This window comes from Argopecten irradians, chromosome 11 (genome assembly GCF_041381155.1).
Source record: "Argopecten irradians isolate NY chromosome 11, Ai_NY, whole genome shotgun sequence".
NCBI classification, from domain to species: Eukaryota; Metazoa; Mollusca; class Bivalvia; order Pectinida; family Pectinidae; genus Argopecten; species Argopecten irradians.
In genome coordinates, this window is record NC_091144.1 from 37,227,301 (window position 1) to 37,250,897 (window position 23,597).

The 23,597-nt window shown below is 33.9% G+C and overlaps 1 protein-coding gene across 1 annotated transcript; it reads right to left on the reverse strand.

Moving 5' to 3' along the window:
- Positions 1–1,769: 1,769 nt before the first annotated feature.
- Positions 1,770–12,028, reverse strand: LOC138335463 (transforming growth factor-beta-induced protein ig-h3-like). The gene is made up of 6 exons (XM_069284566.1): positions 11,563–12,028; positions 5,259–5,473; positions 4,065–4,251; positions 3,259–3,357; positions 2,382–2,495; positions 1,770–2,012 (listed from the first exon to the last, which is right to left on the reverse strand). Exons 1-6 carry the CDS (start codon positions 11,699–11,701, stop codon positions 1,879–1,881), a joined length of 888 nt encoding a protein of 295 aa, XP_069140667.1. The 5' UTR covers positions 11,702–12,028; the 3' UTR covers positions 1,770–1,878.
- Positions 12,029–23,597: the final 11,569 nt, after the last annotated feature.

Here is a 23,597-nt window from a genome sequence, read left to right on the forward strand (position 1 = left end):
TTATACCATGGTGACCATTTTCTCGTCTCCATTCAGGGAAACTGTTATGGAATTTATCCCAAGGGTTTTCCAGTGTAAACATGCATAGGTATTGAATAATCACTCTTTCCTCATTTTGATAACGGATTTCAGGTAACCAGACGAGCTACAAAACCTTACACTCAATGAATGAATGCATTTGTGTTACTTATGTCACATTTAATTCATTTCCTTCAATTCATATTACTTATTGCTTATGAATACGCAAAACAAATCACTGACACTGTCAAATGACACTGCCCCCCCCAAATGACACAAAATATCCAGAAACATTAAGAGTCTAGGTCAGGCAAAAGCTTCGGTCAACTGTCATGCCGACACAGTCACTTCAGAGAATGCCATTTCTGATGAATGAAAAGTAACCGTTAAAAAACCCACTAAAAATCAATAAGGGCCTACTTTCTTCTTATTATTTCTGCCTTAATGTTCATACCCTCGAATCAAGAAGAGTTTTTAATATGATAGCCACCACCAAACGTTACTGATATTTTGAGAATTTCGGCAAAACTGGTTAAAATCATGATATTTACGTCAACAACGTTCTTAATATAAATGTTTTTGATGAAACTGTGACTAATCGGAGGACACGATTTCCATTTCCATTACATGGTACACGGTACAGATGTGACATTGTTGGAAAATGTCATTACGTTGGCCACTCTGCTCTATTGAAAGGGCCTTTATGTGGTCATTGATCAAACTATGGGTATAAAATGTCTTTTTGCGAAAGTTTGTTTTCAGTTACAACTCAAATGTAGAAAGAAACGATGTGGAGACAGACAAGTATGCATATAAGATAAAATGAGTCTATAATAAGTAAAAATATGTAACGTTGTAGAACAGTTGTCATTGTTACTGATGAGCCAATCACAAATGACCTTATCAAATCTTTTCGGAAGCCTGCCCAGAGGCTTTAAGATAAAGAGAGGTTCGTGATCCCGGCGTAACCTCATGAAACTGTATTGCCTAAATTAATGTTGCTTTTCCATCCATGTTGCTGTTGAATGCCGTCAACACATACATCAATATTAATGTATTGCGTTATTCTTTATTTTTTACGCACCTCTTTATAATGCAGTCATATCTACATTTTGAAGTGACGTACCAAATAAGTATACTCATGCATTTAGTCTCTGTTTTATAAAGTCAAAATATTTATTATGTGAATTCGAATATAGTATATATACATGTATAAGTATTAACCTCTCCCCATCCACATCCCTATTGTAATTATAATTCATTTTCCAAATCCAAATAAAAAATTGTTTATCGTGATATGTTTCAGATACACTTTTGAAAGGAAATAATGTGTATGTTTTTCCTCAAATATATGTACTTAAACAAAATTGAACACGTTTGAATTGCCATACCAGACAATTCAGACATTTGTTGTTTTGTTCACCTGTTGTTTCTTTCTTTTAAAGTACATAATGTTCATTTTCTATATTTATGTTTAATTATTTTACAATTATTCGTCTCAGTCGTTTTCAACTTATGTTTATAAAGGATATTTTCCAAGTAGTCTATGGTAAAGTATGTGATAATACCAATGCTTTATAGTCGGGTGTTCTTCATACACAGCTCAAGGTGCGCTGAAGTTTTGTAGAATATAAAACAAGTCTTACTTCACCTACACAAGCGGTTGGCAAGTCTAAAGGCATGGTATGCCGTTAATAAATCTTTTCAAAAAATACAGTTTTTAAAGAAAAAAATATATAATAACCAAAATCAAAATATTTTTTAGTTCTTTATTGTAAAACATATGTATATACAATGTAAAATAACAAGCAACGAGAATGAAAAACAGAATGGAGATATTAACAGGCGGTGAGAGTTGGTTTATTTCTTTCCTAATAACGCAGACCCTAGATGTCTCCGGGGAACCAGCACGTGGTCAATTAAATGGACAACGCCGTTGGTGGCGGAGATATCGGCACTGAGTACTTTTCCGTTTTTTACTTGAATTGAATCCCCTGTATCAATAAAAATATTTACATACAGATTAATTGGATCAATTAATTGAAATATAAAATATGTTTTCTTCTTTACTTCTGCAAATCATCTTTCTTTCGGGGCTAGTAAACGAGGTTTCCATTCAAAAGAAGATCGCGAAGATTAACGTTCGCGGATTCGAAAATTAAATAAAAAGTCTGATCAATATAATTGTAGTAGATATCTATTCTATAAATCGCACACGAAAGAAAGTTGGTTTACAGTGTTTTCGATTCAAAATTGCGAAATGTTTTACTCTCAAATATTATGCGGTTAAACAGTATGCTGAATGTAAACTGCATCATAGGTTAGATGATAAAGTTAGAAAAGGTTTAAGAGGTAAAGTATACCTGTAATATTCAATTTGATTCTATCCTGATGGCTGTCCAGTGTCCTCAAGGACTCCCTGTTGTGAAGTCCAGCTGAGTACTCAGTGGAAGGCACCACGTGGTAAAGCAGGATTTCTAAAAGTTAAAAAAGTGGCACATATGCAATATTACATTGTATGATAGTCAAAATATGTTCTGTGTTGCATTGTAAACTCTTTTGTAATGCTTTTCTCATGAGATTATTTTCAAAATATTGAATGGTGGTCAAATCACATCATGTATTGTATTATAAAATCTGTAGTTGGAAACGTCCTTCAAATGAGATTATGCTCAAAATAATCTCAATAAATGACATTTTTGTGAAGGAATACCTCCAACTTATAACTGTCGCCTTCTAAAATCCCTGATCCTTTCTTTATTTTTTAAAATATTATCGATATCACAAATATTAACACAAAGACAGAGATGTCGTCTCTCACGATTTTGGCGGGAGAATTTTCAGTGCATGTCTCCTTAGAAGACGCGTGTCACGCAACGTCAGACTAAATCTAACAGTATTCATTATGAAACCCTACATCCCCATGTAGCGAATATCCATCATTGGTCAAAGACTTTTACAACTAATCAAAAGAAAATTGTTTTATATCATTAAGTTTGCATATTTTTTAACCTGTGTATTGACTACAAATGAATACGTTTTGCGTCTTTAATATGTTTGATTCGTATGCTTATTTTGAAATAATATGATTATGATTAAAACATAACAGTACAACATTACAAATGTCAAAACATGAATTCTCCGTCTTTAAAGCTATCTCTTGGTGATTTCTTCTCCTTCTTTTTCGAGAAATTGACAAACGTGCAAATGCCACGAACATAAAGATACCATTAAACCTACCTTTAAGAAGTTGAGGGTCCTTAGCAAGATTGTCCAATACTGTTGATCCTAGTTGGGAAAACGCTTGATTTGTTGGGGCAAAAAGAGTCAACCTGTCACCTAGAAAATTACATTTAAAGCGAAATACACTCATTGAATGGAATCCGGCATACTTGTAAGCATGTTAGAATTTCACACAAGTTTACAATTATGGCATTATTATAGCATATGTTTAACATTACATTCGTTATGCATTAACTACAAATGTTGCAGCATGAATGTGTATTTACAATAGCCCTATGACGTATAATAACAGTAATCAAATTACTACAGTGACGTAAAAGTTCTACATCGATTACAAAAAAATTGTTATGACTAAGTTACAGAAAAATGAAAACAAATTATTTGAATTTAAAGGTCCCCTTTGAGAAGACACAAGCAGACAGCATACTGATTAAATGAGAATAAAAGTTGAGAATGGTACTGAAAAAAAGAGGAAAGAGAAAGGTTAGTTGTACAATTTCAATGAGGACCGGAATCGAAAAATACGGTTAAAAGTCCGATACACTATGATTAGAGACCGGAGAAATCGTCTGAGGAACAAACTTATTCCTAATGACTATTAACATTATGCAAACTATAGAGGGATCAGAAACCACGAAAATTGTTCGATGCAAATAATTTTAGCACAACTACAGACTAAAAAGTCTAAACCGGAAGATAAATTTTCGCGAAAAAAACCATAAGGTCTTCAACTTCAAACGCGAAATAAAATTTTCGTGAAACATAAATGCTTTACAGTATATTGAAGTTCATCTATTACCTACCTTGAAGGGCTGTAACTAGGTCTGCTGATAGGACCTTCGATAACAGGGTAGATAACTCTGAAGCACCGGCAACAATATCGACAATACTGCCCTCTGGTGGTAGCATTACTGTATCAATAACATGAACATATCCGTTGCTAGTCTGGATGTCGAAATCCAATATCTTTGACCCTTCAACTGTGACCTCCTGGCGGTTAGAAAAAGGGAGATTTGAGTATTGGTTGAAATAGCAATATGCGCAACACAATGTCCTCAGTGCATGCCTGTAATCGAATACTATATTAACAGGGAGCATTCCGATATTATGATATTGCAGACAAAATCAAAAAGGTGATATAACTACGATATAACAGAAAATATATACATAGAGATTGGAAACTCCTTATTTGTGTTTGTTGACAGGCAGTGGGACCGCCGGTTATAGGCATTTTCCCTTGGCTAACTGCATTTATGTGTGTTCTCTTAAACATGATATCTCTGCATCAATACAAAGTTGAAACATTATATCATGGTTTAATATAACCAAGTGTCCCAAAAATATTATTTAATATGATTTTTGAAAGCATGAACATTACCTTTTACATCTGATTTTTCGAAAATCAGCAATGTAAAAAAGGAAGTGTAATTTGTGTTGTTATACAAGTTAAGATTTCTTTTTTTTTTCTTTTTAAAATTGTACCCAAACCATCTGAAAATTACTAAATTTTTGTAACATTGCCGATCGTGAAAATGGCGGAGTTGACAATTTCCAGGTATATATGTTTCTGGATATAAATTTCAAATCAACGTTTCGTTTTTTTATTAGTTCAAACCACACCATTAAGAAATATTCAACAAAACAAATTAATTAGTATTTATGTTCTAATTTATCTATTTACAAATTGCATTTCAACAGCAAGGACATTTTACCAACATTTAGATAATTTTTTGAATATCAAGGAGTTATCTCCCCTTACCTTTATAAGCCATTACAGGTATATAATATTAGGCGTCATATTTGTTTGGTTTTTTTGTTTGTTGTATCACCAGTATCAAGATAATGCTAACATAGACTATGCCCGATGTCTAATCCTCTTTTGATATTTGAATATCTTTTTGTCAATAAAATATTAGGAAATTGAATTTTGCATATCTGATATTTTTTGTGACAGGATGACGTATAGTGGGTTTTTGTTAAGCTTTAGCTTGACTTACATTATTATGACTGTAGATGTTGAGACGGATTTTCTGCCCAGTCAGAGTATCAAGTTGTAATTCGTTGGAAGCATCTTGTTTGCGGACGGATCCCTGAACCACGTGGTATTTCAAAACGTTGGCGAGAGCATAAACATCCTCACCGAGGGCGGCAAGCAGGTCAGCTGGCAGCTTATCGAAAGCAGCATTGGTGGGGGCGAAAATGGTGAAGGTCCCTGTAAGGCAAATGAATTGAGTTTCTTGGTAAATATGGTCATTAGGTTCGCATTAGAGTGAATCAAAAGCAAGCTTGTTTAAGCAGTAGTTAAATTTAAGCGTAATTTAATTTTAGCGCTGTTCATGTAAATAAATGGAGGTTCTTTGTCAAAATTATTCATCATCAAATTCGTATTAGGTTTAATAAAATGTAAACTGTAAATGTCTTTATTTTAGCGGTAGCTTAATTTTAATGTTTTTGTTGTGTTTTTGAAGCGCTTATTGAACTTAAGCTCTAAATTTTGAAAAAAATTAATTTCTGTATTGAACCATCGTATTGCGCTAATTTATATCCGCGCGAAAAGTTTAGTGTAATGACTGATGTAATAAGTGTATGTGTACAGTCAAGTAATTATGACTGATGAGTAGTAAAAGCTATAGTGTGATGAGGGCATACATTAACACTCTGATGACTGATGTCTCAGTGATGATGAGGGCATAAGTTTACAATATGATGACTAATGAAGGCACACGTTTACAGTGTGATGTCTGATGAGGGCACAAGTTCATGTTTATAATGTGATGGCTGATGTTGGCATAAATTTACAGTATGGTGACTGATGAGGGCACAAGTTTACAATGTGATAACTGAGGATGTCACAAGTTTACAGTGTGATGACTGATGAGGGCACAAGTTTACAGTATGGTGACAAATGAGGGCATAAGTTTATAGTGTGATGACTGATAAGGGCACAAGTTTGTGGTGTGACGGCTAATGAGGGCATAAGTTTACAGTGTGATGACTGATGAGGGCATAAGTTTACAGTGTGATGAATAATGAGGGCACAATTTTACAGTGTGATTACTGAGGAGGACACAAGTTTACAGTGTAATGATTGATGAAGGCACAAGTTTACAGTGTGATGACTGATGAAGGCAGAAGTTCACAGTGTGATAACTGATGAGGGCACAAGTTTATAGTGTGACGGCTGATGATGGCATAAGTTTACAGTGTGATGACTGATGAGGGCACAAGTTCACATTGTGATGACTGATGAGGGTACAAGTTTACAGTGTGATGACTGATGAGGGCACAAGTTTACAGTGTGATGACTAATGAGGGCATAAGTTTATAGTGTGATGACTGATGAGGGCATAAGTTTATAGTGTGATGACTGATGGATGAGCACAAGTTTATTGTTTGACGGCTGGTGAGGGCATAAGTTTACAGTGTAATGGCTAATGAGGGCACAAGTTTACAGTATGATGACACATGAGGGCATAAGTTTATAGTGTGATGAATTATGAGGGCACACGTTTATGGTGTGACTGCTGATGAGGACATAAGTTTACAGTGTGATGACTGATGTGGGCATAAGTTTATATTTTAATGACTGATGAGGGCAAAAGTTTACAGTGTGATGACTGATGAGGGCACAAGTTTACAGTGTGATTACTGATGAGGGCAAAAGTTTACAGTTTACAGTGATGACTGATGAAGGCACAAGTTTACAGTGTAATGGCTGATGAGGGCACAAGTTTACAGTGTAATGGCTGATGAGGGCACAATTTACATGTGATGGACTGATGAGGGCACAAATTTAACAGTGTGATGACTGATGAGGGCACAAGTTTACAGTGTGATGACTGACGAGGGCACAAGTTTACAGTGTGATGACTGATGAGGGCACAAGTTTACAGTGTGATGACTGATGAGGGCACAAGTTTACAGTGTGATTACTGAGGAGGACACAAGTTTACAGTGTAATGATTGATGAGGGCACAAGTTTACAATGTAATGACTGATGAGGGCACAAGTTTACAGTGTGATGACTGATGAGGGCACAAGTTTACAGTGTGATTACTGAGGAGGACACAAGTTTACAGTGTAATGATTGATGAGGGCAAAAGTTTACAGTGTGATGACTGATGAAGGCACAAGTTTACAGTGTGATAACTGATCATGATGAGGGCACAGGTTTACAGTGTGATGACTGATGAGGGCATACAATTATATTGTGATGACTGATGAGGGCACAAGTTTATAGTGTGACGGCTGATGATGGCATAGGTTCACAGTATGATGACTGATGAGGGCACAAATTTTCAGTGTGATGACTGTTGAGTGCACAAGTTTACAATGTGATGACTAATGAGGGCACAAGTTTACAGTGTGATGACTGATGAGGGCATACAATTATATGTGTGATGACTGATGAGGGCACAAGTTTATAGTGTGACGGCTGATGATGGCATAGGTTCACAGTATGATGACTGATGAGGGCACAAGTTTACAGTGTGATGACTGATGAGGGCACAAGTTTACAGTGTGATGACTGATGAGGGCACAAGTTTACAGTGTGATGACTGATGAGGGCACAAGTTTACAGTGTAATGACTGATGAGGGCCAACAGTTTACAGTGTGATGACTGATGAAGGCACAAGTTTACATGTGTGATGACTGATGAGGGCACAAGTTTACAGTGTGATGACTGATGAGGGCACAAGTTTACAGTATGACTGATAGGGACAAGTAAGTGTGATGACTGATAGGCACAAGTTTACAGTGTGATGACTGATGAGGGCACAAGTTTACAGTGTGATGACTGATGAGGGCACAAGTTTACAGTGTGATGACTGATGAGGGCACAAGTTTACAGTGTGATGACTGATGAGGGCACAAGTTTACAGTGTAATGGCTGATGAGGGCACAAATTTACACTGTGATGACTGATGAGGGCACAAGTTTAACAGTGTGATGAGTGACGAGGGCACAAGTTTAACAGTGTGATGACTGATGAGGGCATAACTTTACAGTGTGATGACTGATGAGGGCATAAGTTAACAGTGTGATGACTGATGAGCGCACAAGTTAACAGTGTGATGACTGATGAGGGCACAAGTTTACAGTGTGATGACTGATGAGGAGCACAAGTTTACAGTGTAATGACTGATGAGGGCACAAGTTTATAGTGTGACGCTGATGATGAGGGCACAAGTTTACAGTGTGATGGCTGATAAGGGCACAAGTTTACAGTGTGATGACTGATGAGGGCACAAGTTTAACAGTGTGATGACTGATGAGGGCATAACTTTACAGTGTGATGACTGATGAGGGCATAAGTTTACAGTGTGATGACTGATGAGGGCACAAGTTTAACAGTGTGATGACTGATGGAGGACACAAGTTTACAGTGTAATGGCTGATGAGGGCACAAGTTTACAGTGTGATGACTGATGAGGGCACAAGTTTACAGTGTGATGACTGATGAGGGCACAAGTTTACAGTGTGATGACTGATGAGGGCACAAGTTTACAGTGTGATGACTGATGAGGGCACAAGTTTACAGTGTGATGACTGATGAGGGCACAAGTTTACAGTGTGATGACTGATGAGGGCACAAGTTTACAGTGTGATGACTGATGAGGGCACAAGTTTACAGTGTGATGACTGATGAGGGCACAAGTTTACAGTGTGATGACTGATGAGGGCACAAGTTTACAGTGTGATGACTGATGAGGCACAAGTTACAGTGTGATGACTGATGAGGGCACAAGTTTACAGTTTCAGTGTGATGAGAGGGCACAAGTTTAACAGTGTGATGACTGATGAGGGCACAAGTTTACAGTGTGATGACTGATGAGGGCACAAGTTTACAGTGTGATGACTGATGAGGGCACAAGTTTACAGTGTGATGACTGATGAGGGCACAAGTTAACAGTGTGATGACTGATGAGGGCACAAGTTTACAGTGTGATGACTGATGAGGGCACAAGTTTACAGTGTGATGACTGATGAGGGCACAAGTTTACAGTGTAATGACTGATGAGGGCACATGTTACAGAAGGTGATGACTGATGAGGGCACAAGTTTACAGTGTGATGACTGATGAGGGCACAAGTTTACAGTGTGATGACTGATGAGGGCACAAGTTTACAGTGTGATGACTGTGATGAGAGGCACAAGTTTACAGTGTGATACTGATGAGGGCACAAGTTTACAGTGTAATGGCTGATGAGGGCACAAGTTTACAGTGTGATGACTGATGAGGGCACAAGTTTACAGTGTAATGGCTGATGAGGGCACAAATTTACACTGTGATGACTGATGAGGGCACAAAGTTAACAGTGTGATGACTGATAAGGGCACAAAATTACAGTGTGATGACTGATGAGGGCACAAGTTTACGGTGTAATGGCTGATGAGGGCACAAGTTTACAGTGTGATGACTGATGAGGGCACAATTACAGTGTGATGACTGATGAGGGCACAAGTTAACAGTGTGATGACTGATGAGGCACAAGTTAACAGTGTGATGATGATGAGGGCACAAGTTAACAGTGTGATGACTGATGAGGACAAATTTACAGTGTGATGACTGATGAGGGCAAAGTTTACAGTGTGATGACTGATGAGGCACAAGTTAACAGTGTGATGACTGATGAGGGCACAAGTTTACAGTGTAATGGCTGATAAGGGAACAAGTTTACAGTGTGATGACTGATGAGGGCACAAGTTAACAGTGTGATGACTGATGAGGGCATAACTTTACAGTGTGATGACTGATGAGGGCATAAGTTAACAGTGTGATGACTGATGAAGGCACAAGTTAACAGTGTGATTACTGAGGAGGACACAATTTTACAGTGTAATATTTGATGAGTGCACAAGTTTACAGTGTGATGACTGATGAGACACAAGTTTATAGTGTTAGACTGATGACGGCATATACTCAACAAGTCAACAGTGTGATGACTGAGGAGGGCACAAGTTTACAGTGTGATGACTGATAAGAGCATATGTTTATATGGTGATGACTTTTTTATTCATATAAGCTGAATAAAAGTTCACAAAAGAATTTCTATTGATGCAGTTTTGTCTTTATATCTGCCTTTTCCCTCAAATCCATTTACATATATATTATATAGTTTGGTGAAAGGAATTAACTGTATTTTTGGTGTCAAGTAATGTCACAATTCATATGTAATACTAACAATATAATTATTTCTATTTGAAAGAGGAGGCAGTAGAAATAGAAACAATAATAAGCTGTTGCTAGGGAAAATAGTGTTGCTAGGGACATTTCCAATGGCAAATGGTCCTAGCAACATCACTTTATATATATATATATTAATTTATTTATTTAAGCATACTCAACAAGCTTCCAGCAGTGATATTTATTTTTTTAATGAAACAAATACAACATTGAAAGAATAACAAACAGAAATGACCCTATTTTTTTTGTAAAAATGTGTAAAATGACCAAATTTCAGTCATCCAATAAGAAAACGAATACATTTTTCTACCCGATTTTATTTTCTTATTTTTTTCATTACTTACACATCCATTAAAGATCCTCAGTAATATAAATTACATGGCAAATGCACGGATTTTCCAAAAAAAATCAACAAAAACTACACTTTTTTCGCCAATTTGGGGAATCAGGAATGTGGCTATTTACTGTTACCATAGCAACCATCCTATAATTTTGGATTGTTTATTGATGGTTTATTTTAATCGAATATACTTCATATTATGAAAAATATATTGTTTTCATACAAATGTCATTTTTATAAATGCTTGAATTTTCCATACAAATATCCTTCTTTCAACATTTTTCCAATTATGAGACCTTGTTGCCGTGGCAACCAAATCCATGCCAATCAGTAAAAATGACCTTCCAAACAACTTAAATTTTTATGGAATTTGTTTCTTAGCCGAAGGGGGTTTCTTTAAAGTATATATTTTGAATTTATACAAGGTCTATTAAAGCTAACTACCTTATTTCAGACGTAATTAAAAAAAAACTCTAAATGATATATATAATATAAATTTTGTCAAACCCCATGCAGATGTATTTCACTAATCGGTAGATTATGATTAATTCCATAAGATCAAATGCAAAGACTATCTCGAATATGAGAAGTCTCAGTCGTGATAGTAATTACGTTAATTGAAATAGCTTTGAGAACGCATTTAATTTCACAAGATTTTAAACATTCAAACCAATGATAAAACCAAAAAATAATAAACGAGCAAAAATTTCAATCAAAATGTGATTTGAAATATCCTCTGGACATCGTTGATATTATCAGCTGACCACTGACCTTGTGTTAAAGCGTCCGCCAGACCAGCTTTCTGTACTAGACTGACCAGCGTGGATTTCCCAGACGCCTGTAAAACCTCTACTAAGTTAGCGCCCGATACGGCATATAGAGCCAGAGTGAAGCAGAGTACACGAAGCATGGTGTGTCTAAAGTTAAAATCAGGAACTTGTTCGTCGGGAGGTCTCTATGGCGACGGATTCAATTTTGAATATATTTGCCATATTTATACCATTTCAAATTCCAATCTAGTTTCATAACATGCAGTCATAACACCGATAACGGCGATTCCATATGGCAGATAAACGTGACTGGTATCAGTATAGGGTCGGCCCTCACGTGGGACCTGCGTACATTGACAATTTTTAGGGTTTTTTTTACCTCACGAACTAAACGCACACACTACAACTACAAGTTGTATAACATTAATGCCCAAAAACGCTTGAACGCGTGATGTCGGCACATTCGTAAGTAGCTGTACAATTGACAACGTTTTGATTTGTTTTGCAGGAACATTTGATTTTTTAACATTAATTCCTTGCAAAGAAGTGATTAACTCAACCAGAACATAATTTAAACCTGATTATGATTGCATAATCAAAACCTGATTAAGATTGCATAATCAGGATCTTCTTAACTGATAACGACATTCCATAATTCATAAAAATGACATCATTTTGCATATGATGAAATTAAAGGAGTTGAAAGTGTATCTTCTGCGATCTGTATTGTAATGATCTGAGGGATGAAACATTTGAAGATGTCCTATCGTCTTGAAGAACATATTAGCGTTAGATTCTGTAGCTAGGGAATGTCAACTTCAAGTTTCTGATAATACGAAACCCTTAAGCACGTTCCCAAAAGAGCTATCGTGATCCGCACGAATGCAGAAGTCTGGCGTCCCTGGCGACCGTTGCAATAAGTGGATAGAAATTGTGTTGTTAGGGTTTGATTACCAATATCGCTTCCGGTGGTTGTGTGAAGAAATGAAAACACTAGGTTTACACATATTCAGGGTTGTCGAAAAATTAGGTAACGATTCAATTCCGGACGTGCCAGCATCTAAAACCGAGCAGGAATGACGAGATAGATTTATTGGGGATAGGATCAATGCATTCAAGAATAATTAGAATAAGGTTTTTTACGTATTGTTGCCATGGAGACAACTTCTATCCTAGTGTTCGTTGTTGAACAAAGCAATCAGATCCCTGTCGGATACATTTGCTTGACTTAGAACACTTTAATTGAGAAGAAATACTAAACGAATATAAACAACGATGTCTTAAATATCAGGTATGGCAAATCAAACATGTTCAATATTGTTTTAGTAAATATATTTGAGGAAAAAACATTTTCTTTAAAACTTGTCCCTAAATCATGTCATGATAAACAATTTTATTCTATTTAGGAAATTAGGGATGTGGGTGAGATATTTGAATACTAACTCATGTATATATTCTACACAGATGATCCTACATGAGTGGCGATGTGACATGGAATTTATCAAACAAATTCAATAATTTGATATGTCATGAACCTTTAGTCGAGTGGAATATCAGATTATTTTACGAGTTTGATAACTTTATATCACATAGTCACAAATGTAAGATTCTATTTATCACATAATATTTCATTAAATTTCGTATCTATATAAAACAGTAGAAACCCGGCTCTGATGTGACGCTTCCGTCTTCCGAGACAATCATGCGACGTCATATAGAGATTATGACGTCAAAACTACATGTGACGTCAAAATAGTGTTATTACACATGTGTCTTACGATATTTATGACATGGCCGTATAGCATGGCTAGACGGGCTAATTATGTGATAAATTCGAATTCACAATATAAGCATTTTGATTTTATAATATAGAGACTAAATGCATGAGTATATAATTTTGGTACGACATTAGATATTCATTTCAAACTGAAGAATTATAAGTTGGTTCTTAGAAAATAAGGTAGAAAGCAATGCATCAATATTTATGTGTTAGCGATATTCAACAGCAGCATGGTTGGAAAATTAACATTAATTTAGGCAATTTAGTTTAATTGAGGTCACGCCGGGACCATGAACCTCTCTTTAAAGCCTTTGTGTACGCTACCAAACAGATTTGATAAGGTGATTTGTGATTAGCTATGTAATAATGACAACTGTTCTACAATATTACATATTTGAAACGAACTTATTATAGAGTTATTTTATCTAATATGCATACTTATCTGTCTCCACATCGTTTCTTTCTAAATTTGAGTTTTAACTGAAAAACCAAATTTTGAAAAAAGACATTTTATACCCATAGTTTGATAGATGACCACATAAAGGCCCTTTCAATAGACCAGAGTGACCATCGCAATGCCATGTCACACTTGTACCATGTACCGTGTAATGGAAATGGAAAGCATGTGCTCCAATTAGTCCCAGTTTCATCAATATCATTTATATTAAGAACGTTGTTGACGTAAATATCATGATTTTAACCAGTTCTACCGAAATTCTCAAAATATCAGTAACGTTTGGTGGTGGCTATCATATTATATGCTCTTCTTGATTCGAGATTATGAACATTAAGACACAATCGCTTGATATTATAAATAATGTTTCCGGAAATAGCACTCCAGTATGTGTCTTATTTTAGTTTTTCATTATTTCCGGAAGTTAAGTTCATGCTGCTGTGTATGGTTGTGGCTACCGATTTGACCTCTTTTCATGTCATTTAGATACTGCAACTGTCTTGTTATCTATCCTTTCTTCTATACTGTCTATTCTTTCCGCTATCTTCACTTTTTACCGTCCTTCAATCAACTAAATGAAGAAAAAATCTATCGCTGGCAGGTAAGCAGAGCTGAATACATTCTAACACATTAAAATTCTTAGTGCTAACTGTCAGGGTTTGGGTGATAAGTATAAGAGAAAAGACGTGTTCTCATATTTTAAAAGCTTGAATTTTGATATATATTGCATCCAAGATACTCACTTTACTCCAGAAATTGAAACCATTATAAAATCAGAAAGAGGATACACTTGTTATTTTAGCTCTTTTAGTTTAAACTCCAGGGGAGTGGCAGTTTTAATCAATAATAATTTCGAGATAAAAATTTTAAAGGAAAAAAGTGATTTTGATGGAAATTGTATTGTTCTAGATGTCTCTATCGATAACATACGTTTTATACTTATTAATCTGTACGGATACCCCGTCTTTTTATAGTAAATTACTAGATGTTGCATATGAATTTGGAAATGACTCGTTCATCATTTGCGGAGATTTTAATTTAGTGTTAGACCCAAGTCTAGATTGTTCTAATTATGTACATGTGAATAATCCTAGGGCAAGGGGAAAAGTTTTTGATATGATACATGACCTAGGATTAATCGATATATATAGAAACAACCATCCAGATAGTAAACGGTTTACTTGGAGAACAAAGCCGGTAAAGCAGGCAAGATTAGATTACTTTTTAATTTCAGATAATCTTACTTCAAGTATACAGAAACCAAATATTGAGCCAGGATATCGATCTGATCATTCCATACAAAACATAACTTTAGTTTTTAATGAATTTAGAAAAGGTAAAGGGCTATGGAAATTTAACAACTCATTATTACATGATTTAGAATATCTTAATCTTATCAATAAACATATGATAGATGTTAAAATGCAGTATGCCTTACCAGTATATAACCATGAAAATTTACCTCTCATTTAAGATGAAAATATACAATTTTTCAAAAGACGATCAATTATTTTTAGAAACTCTCTTATTTGAGATCAGGGGGAAATCTATACCATACTCATCTTATAAGAAAAAAAAACAAAGAATGAGCCAAGAAATATCATTAAGGTAAAAGATTAAAGAATTAGAAGACCAAGAAAAAGTTAGAAGACTTATCACAAGCACAGAACGAACTAGAGTCCTTAAGGAAATATATTTATAAAGACAGTATATTAAGATCTAAAGTAAAATGGGTTGAGGAGAGGGAGAAACCATCTAGATATTTTTTAAGTTTGGAAAACAGAAACTTCACCACAAAAATTATATCAGTAATTGAAAAAGACAATGGAAGCATAATTAGAGACCAAGATGAAATATTAACTTAAGTAAAAGAATTTTATGAAAACTTGTATTCAGAGGATGATGATTTACTCAATACCAACTTAAACGAATATCTTGATTATGACAATATACCAAAATTAAATTGTACAGAATCCAAAAGTTTAGAGGGAAATATAACCTATGAAGAAGCAAGTATTACCTTAAAAGATGAAAAATAATAAAAGTCCAGGCTCAGATGGCTTCACTGGAATTTTGAAATGTTTTTGGAAACAGCTAGGTCACTTTGTAGTTCGGTCAATTCAACATGGGTTTAACATAAACAAACTTTCAATCACACAAAGGCAGGGAATCATAACTTGTTTACCAAAGGGAGATAAACCAAGGCAGTACTTGAAAAAATGGAGACCTATTTCACTTTTAAATACTATATATAAAATCGCTTCAGGCACTATCGCAAATAGAATAAGAAAAGTATTACGACACCATAATCAATACTGATCAGTCTGGATTTATATCAGGTAGGTATATTGGGGAAAATACTAGAATCATTTACGATATTATGAATTATGCAGATGAAAATTACATTCCAGGCATGTTGTTAAATGTTGATTTTGAAAAAGCTTTTGATTCAGTCAGCTGGGATTTTATTGACAAAGTACTTAAATTTTTCAATTTTGGAAATGATATACGTAAATGGGTTAATATTTTTCAAAATGGTTCTAACTCTGCAGTTAATCAGGGAGGAAATTTGTCTTCATTTTTTCCCCTTATAAATCGAGGTCGACGTCAAGGAGATCTGTCTCCTCATATTTATCTATATTTTGTGCAGAAGTGTTAGGAATAAGAATTCGAAATAATGTAAATATTAAGGGTATTAATATTGAAAACACCCCTATATTACTATCCCAGTACGCCGATGACACTTCAATTATTCTAGATGGGTCAAAACAATCATTGAATGAATCATTGAGTGAATTGAATAAATATGCAGAAACATCTGGCTTGAAAATAAACAAAAATAAGACTGAAGAAATATGGATAGGGAGTAAAAAATATAGTAAGAAACAATTTTGTTCGGAGTGGAACTTGAATTGGGGAAAAACAACATTTACAATGTTGGGTATTGATTTCAATGTAGATCTGCATAGAATAGTTAAAATGAATTATGACAAAAAACTAGTCAAAATTAAATCACTTTTGAATAATTGGAATAAAAGAATACTTACACTTATTGGTAAAGTATAAGTTGTCAAATCACTACTTATTTCACAACTTAATCACCTATTCATTGCATTACCAAATCCGGAAATTTCATTTTTAAAAGCACTTAACTCAGAAATATATCATTTTCTCTGGAACAGTAAAGTGGACAAAATTAAGAGAGATATTGTTATAAAAGAATATAGTGATGGTGGTCTTAAAATGATAGATATATTGTCTTTTATCAAAGCTCTAAAGTTAACATGGATAAGAAGATTATATACAAGGTCAAGTAAATGGCAAAGGATTTTAGGTAAAAATATTGACATAGGAAAGCTGGCTATTTCTGGAGAAGGATATATTAAAGAATGTGAATCTAAATGAAACAATCAATTTTGGATAGATGTTTTTAATTTTTTGAACTGCTGGAGAAAAAAATAAAGTTAAATGATACTCCTGAAATATTGAAAACACCAATTTGGTACAATAATGATATAGTAATTGACAGGAAAATGGTATTCTCTAAAGACTGGTATCAGAAAGGTGTTATTTTTCTTAATGACCTTTTGAAATATCCATACTTATTAAGTTTTTACAATTTTGAAGAATTCACTGATAATTTAATGTAAATACTAATTTTATAACCTACCAGGGAATTATCAACTCATGTAGAGAATACCTAATACACATTCAACTTGATAATGTCAATTTGTCATATCCAATTATACCAAAAAAAAAAATAGAAATTTTTATTAAACATAAAAAAGGATCTAAAGAATTTTACCGTATACTTTGTCAAAATAACACTATTTCCGCGGGCAAAAGAAAATGAAATTACTTATTTGAAATTTGTTTTGAACACTTTGAATTTTTACTTGATGCATTACTTATTCCTTTTTCCTTCAATAAAGGAACAATTATCTTCGGGCTAACAAACAATAAAAACATGTATTATATAATTGATAATCTGATTTTACTAATCATGAAACAGTACATTTATAGATCTAGGTGTCTTCAACAAAACCTGTCTGTAGCATCATTAAAATCTATTATAAAGGAAAATTATGATATACAGAAATATATTAGTATTGGTAAAGGTAATAAATACATAGAAAAAAATTAACCGTAATTGGAAAAAATGGATTAAACTTATAGAAACTTCACTTAATCCCAGACAATATGAGATAAAATATACTTTATTACAAAATTATTTTAACACACTTCATTAAGTATTTATACAAAAGTTTATATTACTGCAACCTCCAGCTATAGAATCTATAATATAATCATTACTCTCTCTCTCTCTCTCTCTCTCTCTCTCTCTCTCTCTCTCTCTCTTGCATATATATTATTGAATGTATGAATGTATGTTTTTGAATCGGTGTGTTGATGTGGTAGTAAAGAGTTGTGTATGTCAAATAAAAAAAACGAGACATGACAATAATATGGCTGATGATGATGAAGATGATGATTGATTATGATGATGTTGTTTATGTAGATGAAGATAATGTGACTAATTTTTGAGTATAACTACATATAGTTGATGATGATGATATTCGTTTTGATGATTATGATCATGACAATGATGAGGATGAAGATAATGGTGTTTGATGAATTATGATGATGATGATGATGGCATTTCATGTTGTTGATGATGATTATGACGATGATGAATGTTTATGATGATGATGATGATGATGATGATGATGATGATGATGATTAAGATGAGGGAAATGATGAGTTTAATGACTATGATGTTGACGGTGGTGGTGATGATGATGACAATGATAATGATGATGATGATGAAGAAGATGGCAATGATGATGTAATATAACATTATTATATGAACATGTCTTTTTGAAAAATAAAAAAAAAATAAAAAAAAAAATTAAAAAAAAACCATTAAGACACAAAAGTGGGTTTTTTAATTCATTAGAAATGGCATTCTCTGAAGTGACTGCTTCGGCACGAAAGTGGACGGAAGCTTTTGCCTGACCTAGACCCCTACTGTTTCTGGATTTTTTTTATTTTTTTTTGTCATTTGACAGTGTCAGTGATTTGTTTTGCGTTTTCATAAGCAATAAGTTATATGAATTGAATGAAATGAATTAGATGTGACATAAATAACACAAATGCATTCATTCGTTGAGTGTAAGGTTTTATAGTTCGTCTGGTTACCTGACATCCGTTATGAAAATGAGGAAAATTAGTTTAATCAATACCTACAGTTGGGAGCGAGCTAAACTTGGTAGTGAAGTGCACTGGAGTGCACAAGTAAAGTTAACTCCTGTTCACTAGCTAGTGCACTAGAATTAACATCGTAGTGCACTAGAGTTAACTCCGTAGAGCACTAGAGTTCACATCGTAGTGCACTTGTAAGATAAATGAACCTGACACTCCTACCCATTGCATACATTGTACATGAAAAATCTGTATCTGTATTTATTTCATTGAACGGTTTTAAAGAGACAATTCACTCAGGCTAATTCTTTTACATAACCAAGTAGCAAAATATGACATAATGTATTGGTCTTCATTTCTTATGAAACATGTAACATAAAATATTGACAAATACCACGTCATTGTTTAGTATTTTAATTGAGACCGTTGTTATTACAAATCGTTGATCGATACGATAAAGCAGGTACAACATGCACGCTGTACCCATACCCGAGTCAAAGTCACGCACGTTAAACAAATGAACTACATAACCATTGACGAGGTGATACAATGATTTTTAGGCAAAAAAATTCACCTAATAAGGTAAACACACTACTGTCAGAGCAATATGAGCAGTTCTAGAGTAAAGTTGCATTACTCTACGAGCAAGGGACAGGGTTCGGCATACAATATGTTCGACCACAATGTGTAATGGCGGACAGCGAGCGAGTTTGAACATTTCACACGTATTTCACCACCATGGGCTTTTCTGGCATATCACAGTAAAACCGACTGATCTAATTTCCATTAGAACTGGGTTTTTTTCGATATACGTACAAATTTTCATGTTCTCTTAGACTGAATTGTCCCTTTAATATCTTTCAATTATTTTAGATGAATTACCAAATGTAATCTGTATTTTAAGTTAACATAACTAAGTAATTATGTAAATAATTAATTTATTAAATAAAATGGTTACTTTTAAGGGTGTAAATATATCGGTTTCATATGTGTAATTTAGTCTTATATGAGTTTTATTATTAAAGTGAAGAATATACCGTAAGCTGCAATATGGCTTGACCACATGCAACTTTTCTTTAGAATTTGTTTTTCAGAATTTAAATGAAATTATTTATTTATTTACTTAAAAATAAATTAGGATCAAATATTTCATACTTGTTATAATACATTTACTAATTAAATAGTTATATTTATTACTTAGATCAAAAATTAGGTATTCTAGATATAGATGGATATATATATTCTAATTTATTTCATGTATTTACTTTATTTTTTATTTGATTTCATTATATATTCATTTGAGTTATATATCTTTGTTCTCGCCATTACAGACATTAACAGCTATATATAATTGTATTTCACATTTAGAATGTCAGATGTTGTACATTTAGCAGTTTTGGTTATTACACGTTTTATTATACCCTCATAGGTCGCCTGGCACAGTGAATTTTACCTGTACTGGCCAGGCTCCAGGGCAAGAAACCAAGCTAGTGGTCACCTGTCTGGCCATGTATGACTGCCCCTCTCCTAACCCTGTAATTATCTATGAATCCAGTTCAATTAACACAAAAATACTGTCATTTAGTGATATTTAAATCAAATCCTTATTTCTGTTTAAATATATGTTTCTTCACATGTAATATTACATCATAGTATTTGAAATATATTTTGATTGATATTTTAAAGATGCTATATAGCCGCCAGAGCATAAATGATGTTCATCATTTGAACAATAATTGGTGTTTAATTGTGTATATTGTACATATATATGTCTCATTAACATAAAAAATAATACAAAATAATTTATTTTGCCTTTGGTGCATGACCAATCAGTACTTCATTCCTTATAGGATATAGTGCCACGGATTTTTTTTAGAAATTTAATTAATAGCTTTTTATATTCTTAACTTGAAGTAAATTTAGAAGCTCAAATTGTTCAATGCTGGTATGGTGTAAACTAAGTAACTTTTGTAACTGAAGAAAAACACTAAATCGTCTGCTCCTGTTTTGATAGTGAAAAACTACAATTTGTCAGTGGCGGAGCATCTTAAAATTCGTATTTATCTCTAAATATATATCTAAGCATGTATAAACATATGAAATCTATATTGAAATTAAGCTAAAATTGTGTACAATTTTTTAAAAGATTATAAGCTAAAATTGACGACCTGTACATTAAAATAATGTAGAGTGTCATATATAATTCCTGTTGTCAACAGACATTTTAATCATAAATACGTTTTAGCGTTTACACATACTTATACACAAATACAGTATTTTATCATTATTCGTATCAAGGATTTCTAACTACATATGTGTACATATTAATTTATTTTACTGTACATTGTACATGGGGATACAGGTGTACACTGCACCTGCATAAATAACTTGTGTACCGTAAACTCTAGGCACACAGGTCTGTCGTTATGGTCACTAGGCATAGGGCCCTTTTCTCCCTATTTCCCCATCCCACCACCTAAGAAGGTGACACCTAACCTGTAATAAAGATCAGTCAGGCGGCACAGGTAAGATTTACCTATTTTCTTTATCCCCAGGGGGTCCATTTATAGCATTCAATGCAATTGATAGCATGCTGTACATACTAGTCCAAGAGATCTAGTATAGAAAAGGATGTAATTGTGTGAATGAACTTATATGTAAAATCAGATATTTAGATAATAGACTATATAAATTTCTGTTAAAACCTATAATCTAGCTATAGAATAAATGTAGCTTCATAAACACTTTATCTAAAAATACAAGTTATTTAATTGACAAGTTTAATTGTTCATGCACACTATTGGGATTACTTTCAATATTACAATTGTTAGTAATTGTAAAGATCGATACATATATATGGTAGACGGATTATTATTTTTTTCAAAACGAATAAAAGTTATACCACAAATATGAATATACTTTATACTGTATTTGTAGGGTTATACTGGAACTAGTGTGTATCACAGGCACTGTAAAACTGAAGTGTACTACGTAGTGCACTAGAGTTAACATCATGGTGCACTAGAGTTAACACTGTAGTGCACTAGCGTTAACATTGTAGTGCACTAGAGTTAACACCGTAGTGTACTAGAGTTCACATCGTTGTGCCCGCTAGTGTACTACAATGTTTAGTCTAGTGCACTACGTTGTTCACCACGTGTGTACTACAAAGTGCACTAGATACCAAGTTTAGTTTGCTCCCAACTGTATGCATGTTTACACTTGGAAACCCATGGGATACATTCCATAGCAGTTTCCCTAAATGAAGACGAGAAAATGGTCACCATGGTATAAATACAGAGTTAAAAGTATGGGATAAATAAGTTTTCCAACTCGTGACTGGTGCTTATCATGTTTATTTTAACTCTCGTTATCTAATTTTCAGATTTTTAAGACACTCGCTAAAGCTTGCGTCTTTTCAAAATTTGAAAATTAACTAACTCCAGTTTGATAAACATGATAAGCAAAAATCACGCGTCGGGGAACCTCTATTGTCCAAATAACCTTATCAACCGATATGTTTTTAAAACTGAAAAGCGACGCATACGAGGAAAATCCATAAAAATATGTTTGATATATACATTTACTTATGCATCGATAAAGTTTTAAAGGTTTACTGGAATCAATGTGACCCTGCAATTTTTATGTATACATTTTTGTCAGACTTTTAAAATAATAATTAACATGTATTACGGGGTGTTTTCTGTATTTTATTTATATTATCAGCCTTCACCTTTCTCTTCGAAATCATTCAACAGGACTATTGACTATCGGGAAGAGGGGCTACTCATTATCATGACGAAGGAAAAAAATGTACATAAACATGTATTCAAATGGTTTATATCATGTAAATGTCATATAATAAAACCGATATCAACCTGGTTTCATAAAGGTTGAAAGTGATATAACCCTCGGCCTTCGGTCTCGGGTAATATCACTTCCTCAAGTTGATAAATCACCGTATCCACCTGTAAAAAGTTCGATAATTGCATAATATCTTGCACGGAGAATGTAAATATTAAAAAGTACGGTTAATCGCAGACTAATTGATACTTTCATCTACAAAAACTTTGTTGGGGACAATTAATGCAAATGATGCAATATGTAATTGATAATACTTATACTTAAATACATTGCATATAGTAGGACAAAATGAGACCGTATGGTATGTTTCCATTCAACATATAGTAAATAGAAAATTTCCGCCATATTACTTAGTCAGGAATTTTCCTATAGTTGAGAGGTATCTATACGTGCAAAAATGTATGTCAATTAACATAAAGCACTTATGTTAAAAACAAGTAAAAGTGTAAGCAGTATATGTTGTTATGGGTTGAATTAATCACCTTCTATGCAAGGAATTAATGTAAAAAAATCAAATGTTCCTGCGAAACAAATCAAAACGTTGTCAATTGTACAGCTACTTACGAATGTGCCGACATCACGCGTTCAAGCGTTTATGGGCATTAATGTTATACAACTTGTAGATGTAATGTGTGCGTTTAGTTCGTGAGGTAAGAAGAACTATAAATTGTCCATGTACTCCGGTTCCACGTGAGGGCCGCCCCCTATACTGATACCAGTCACGTTTATCTGCCAT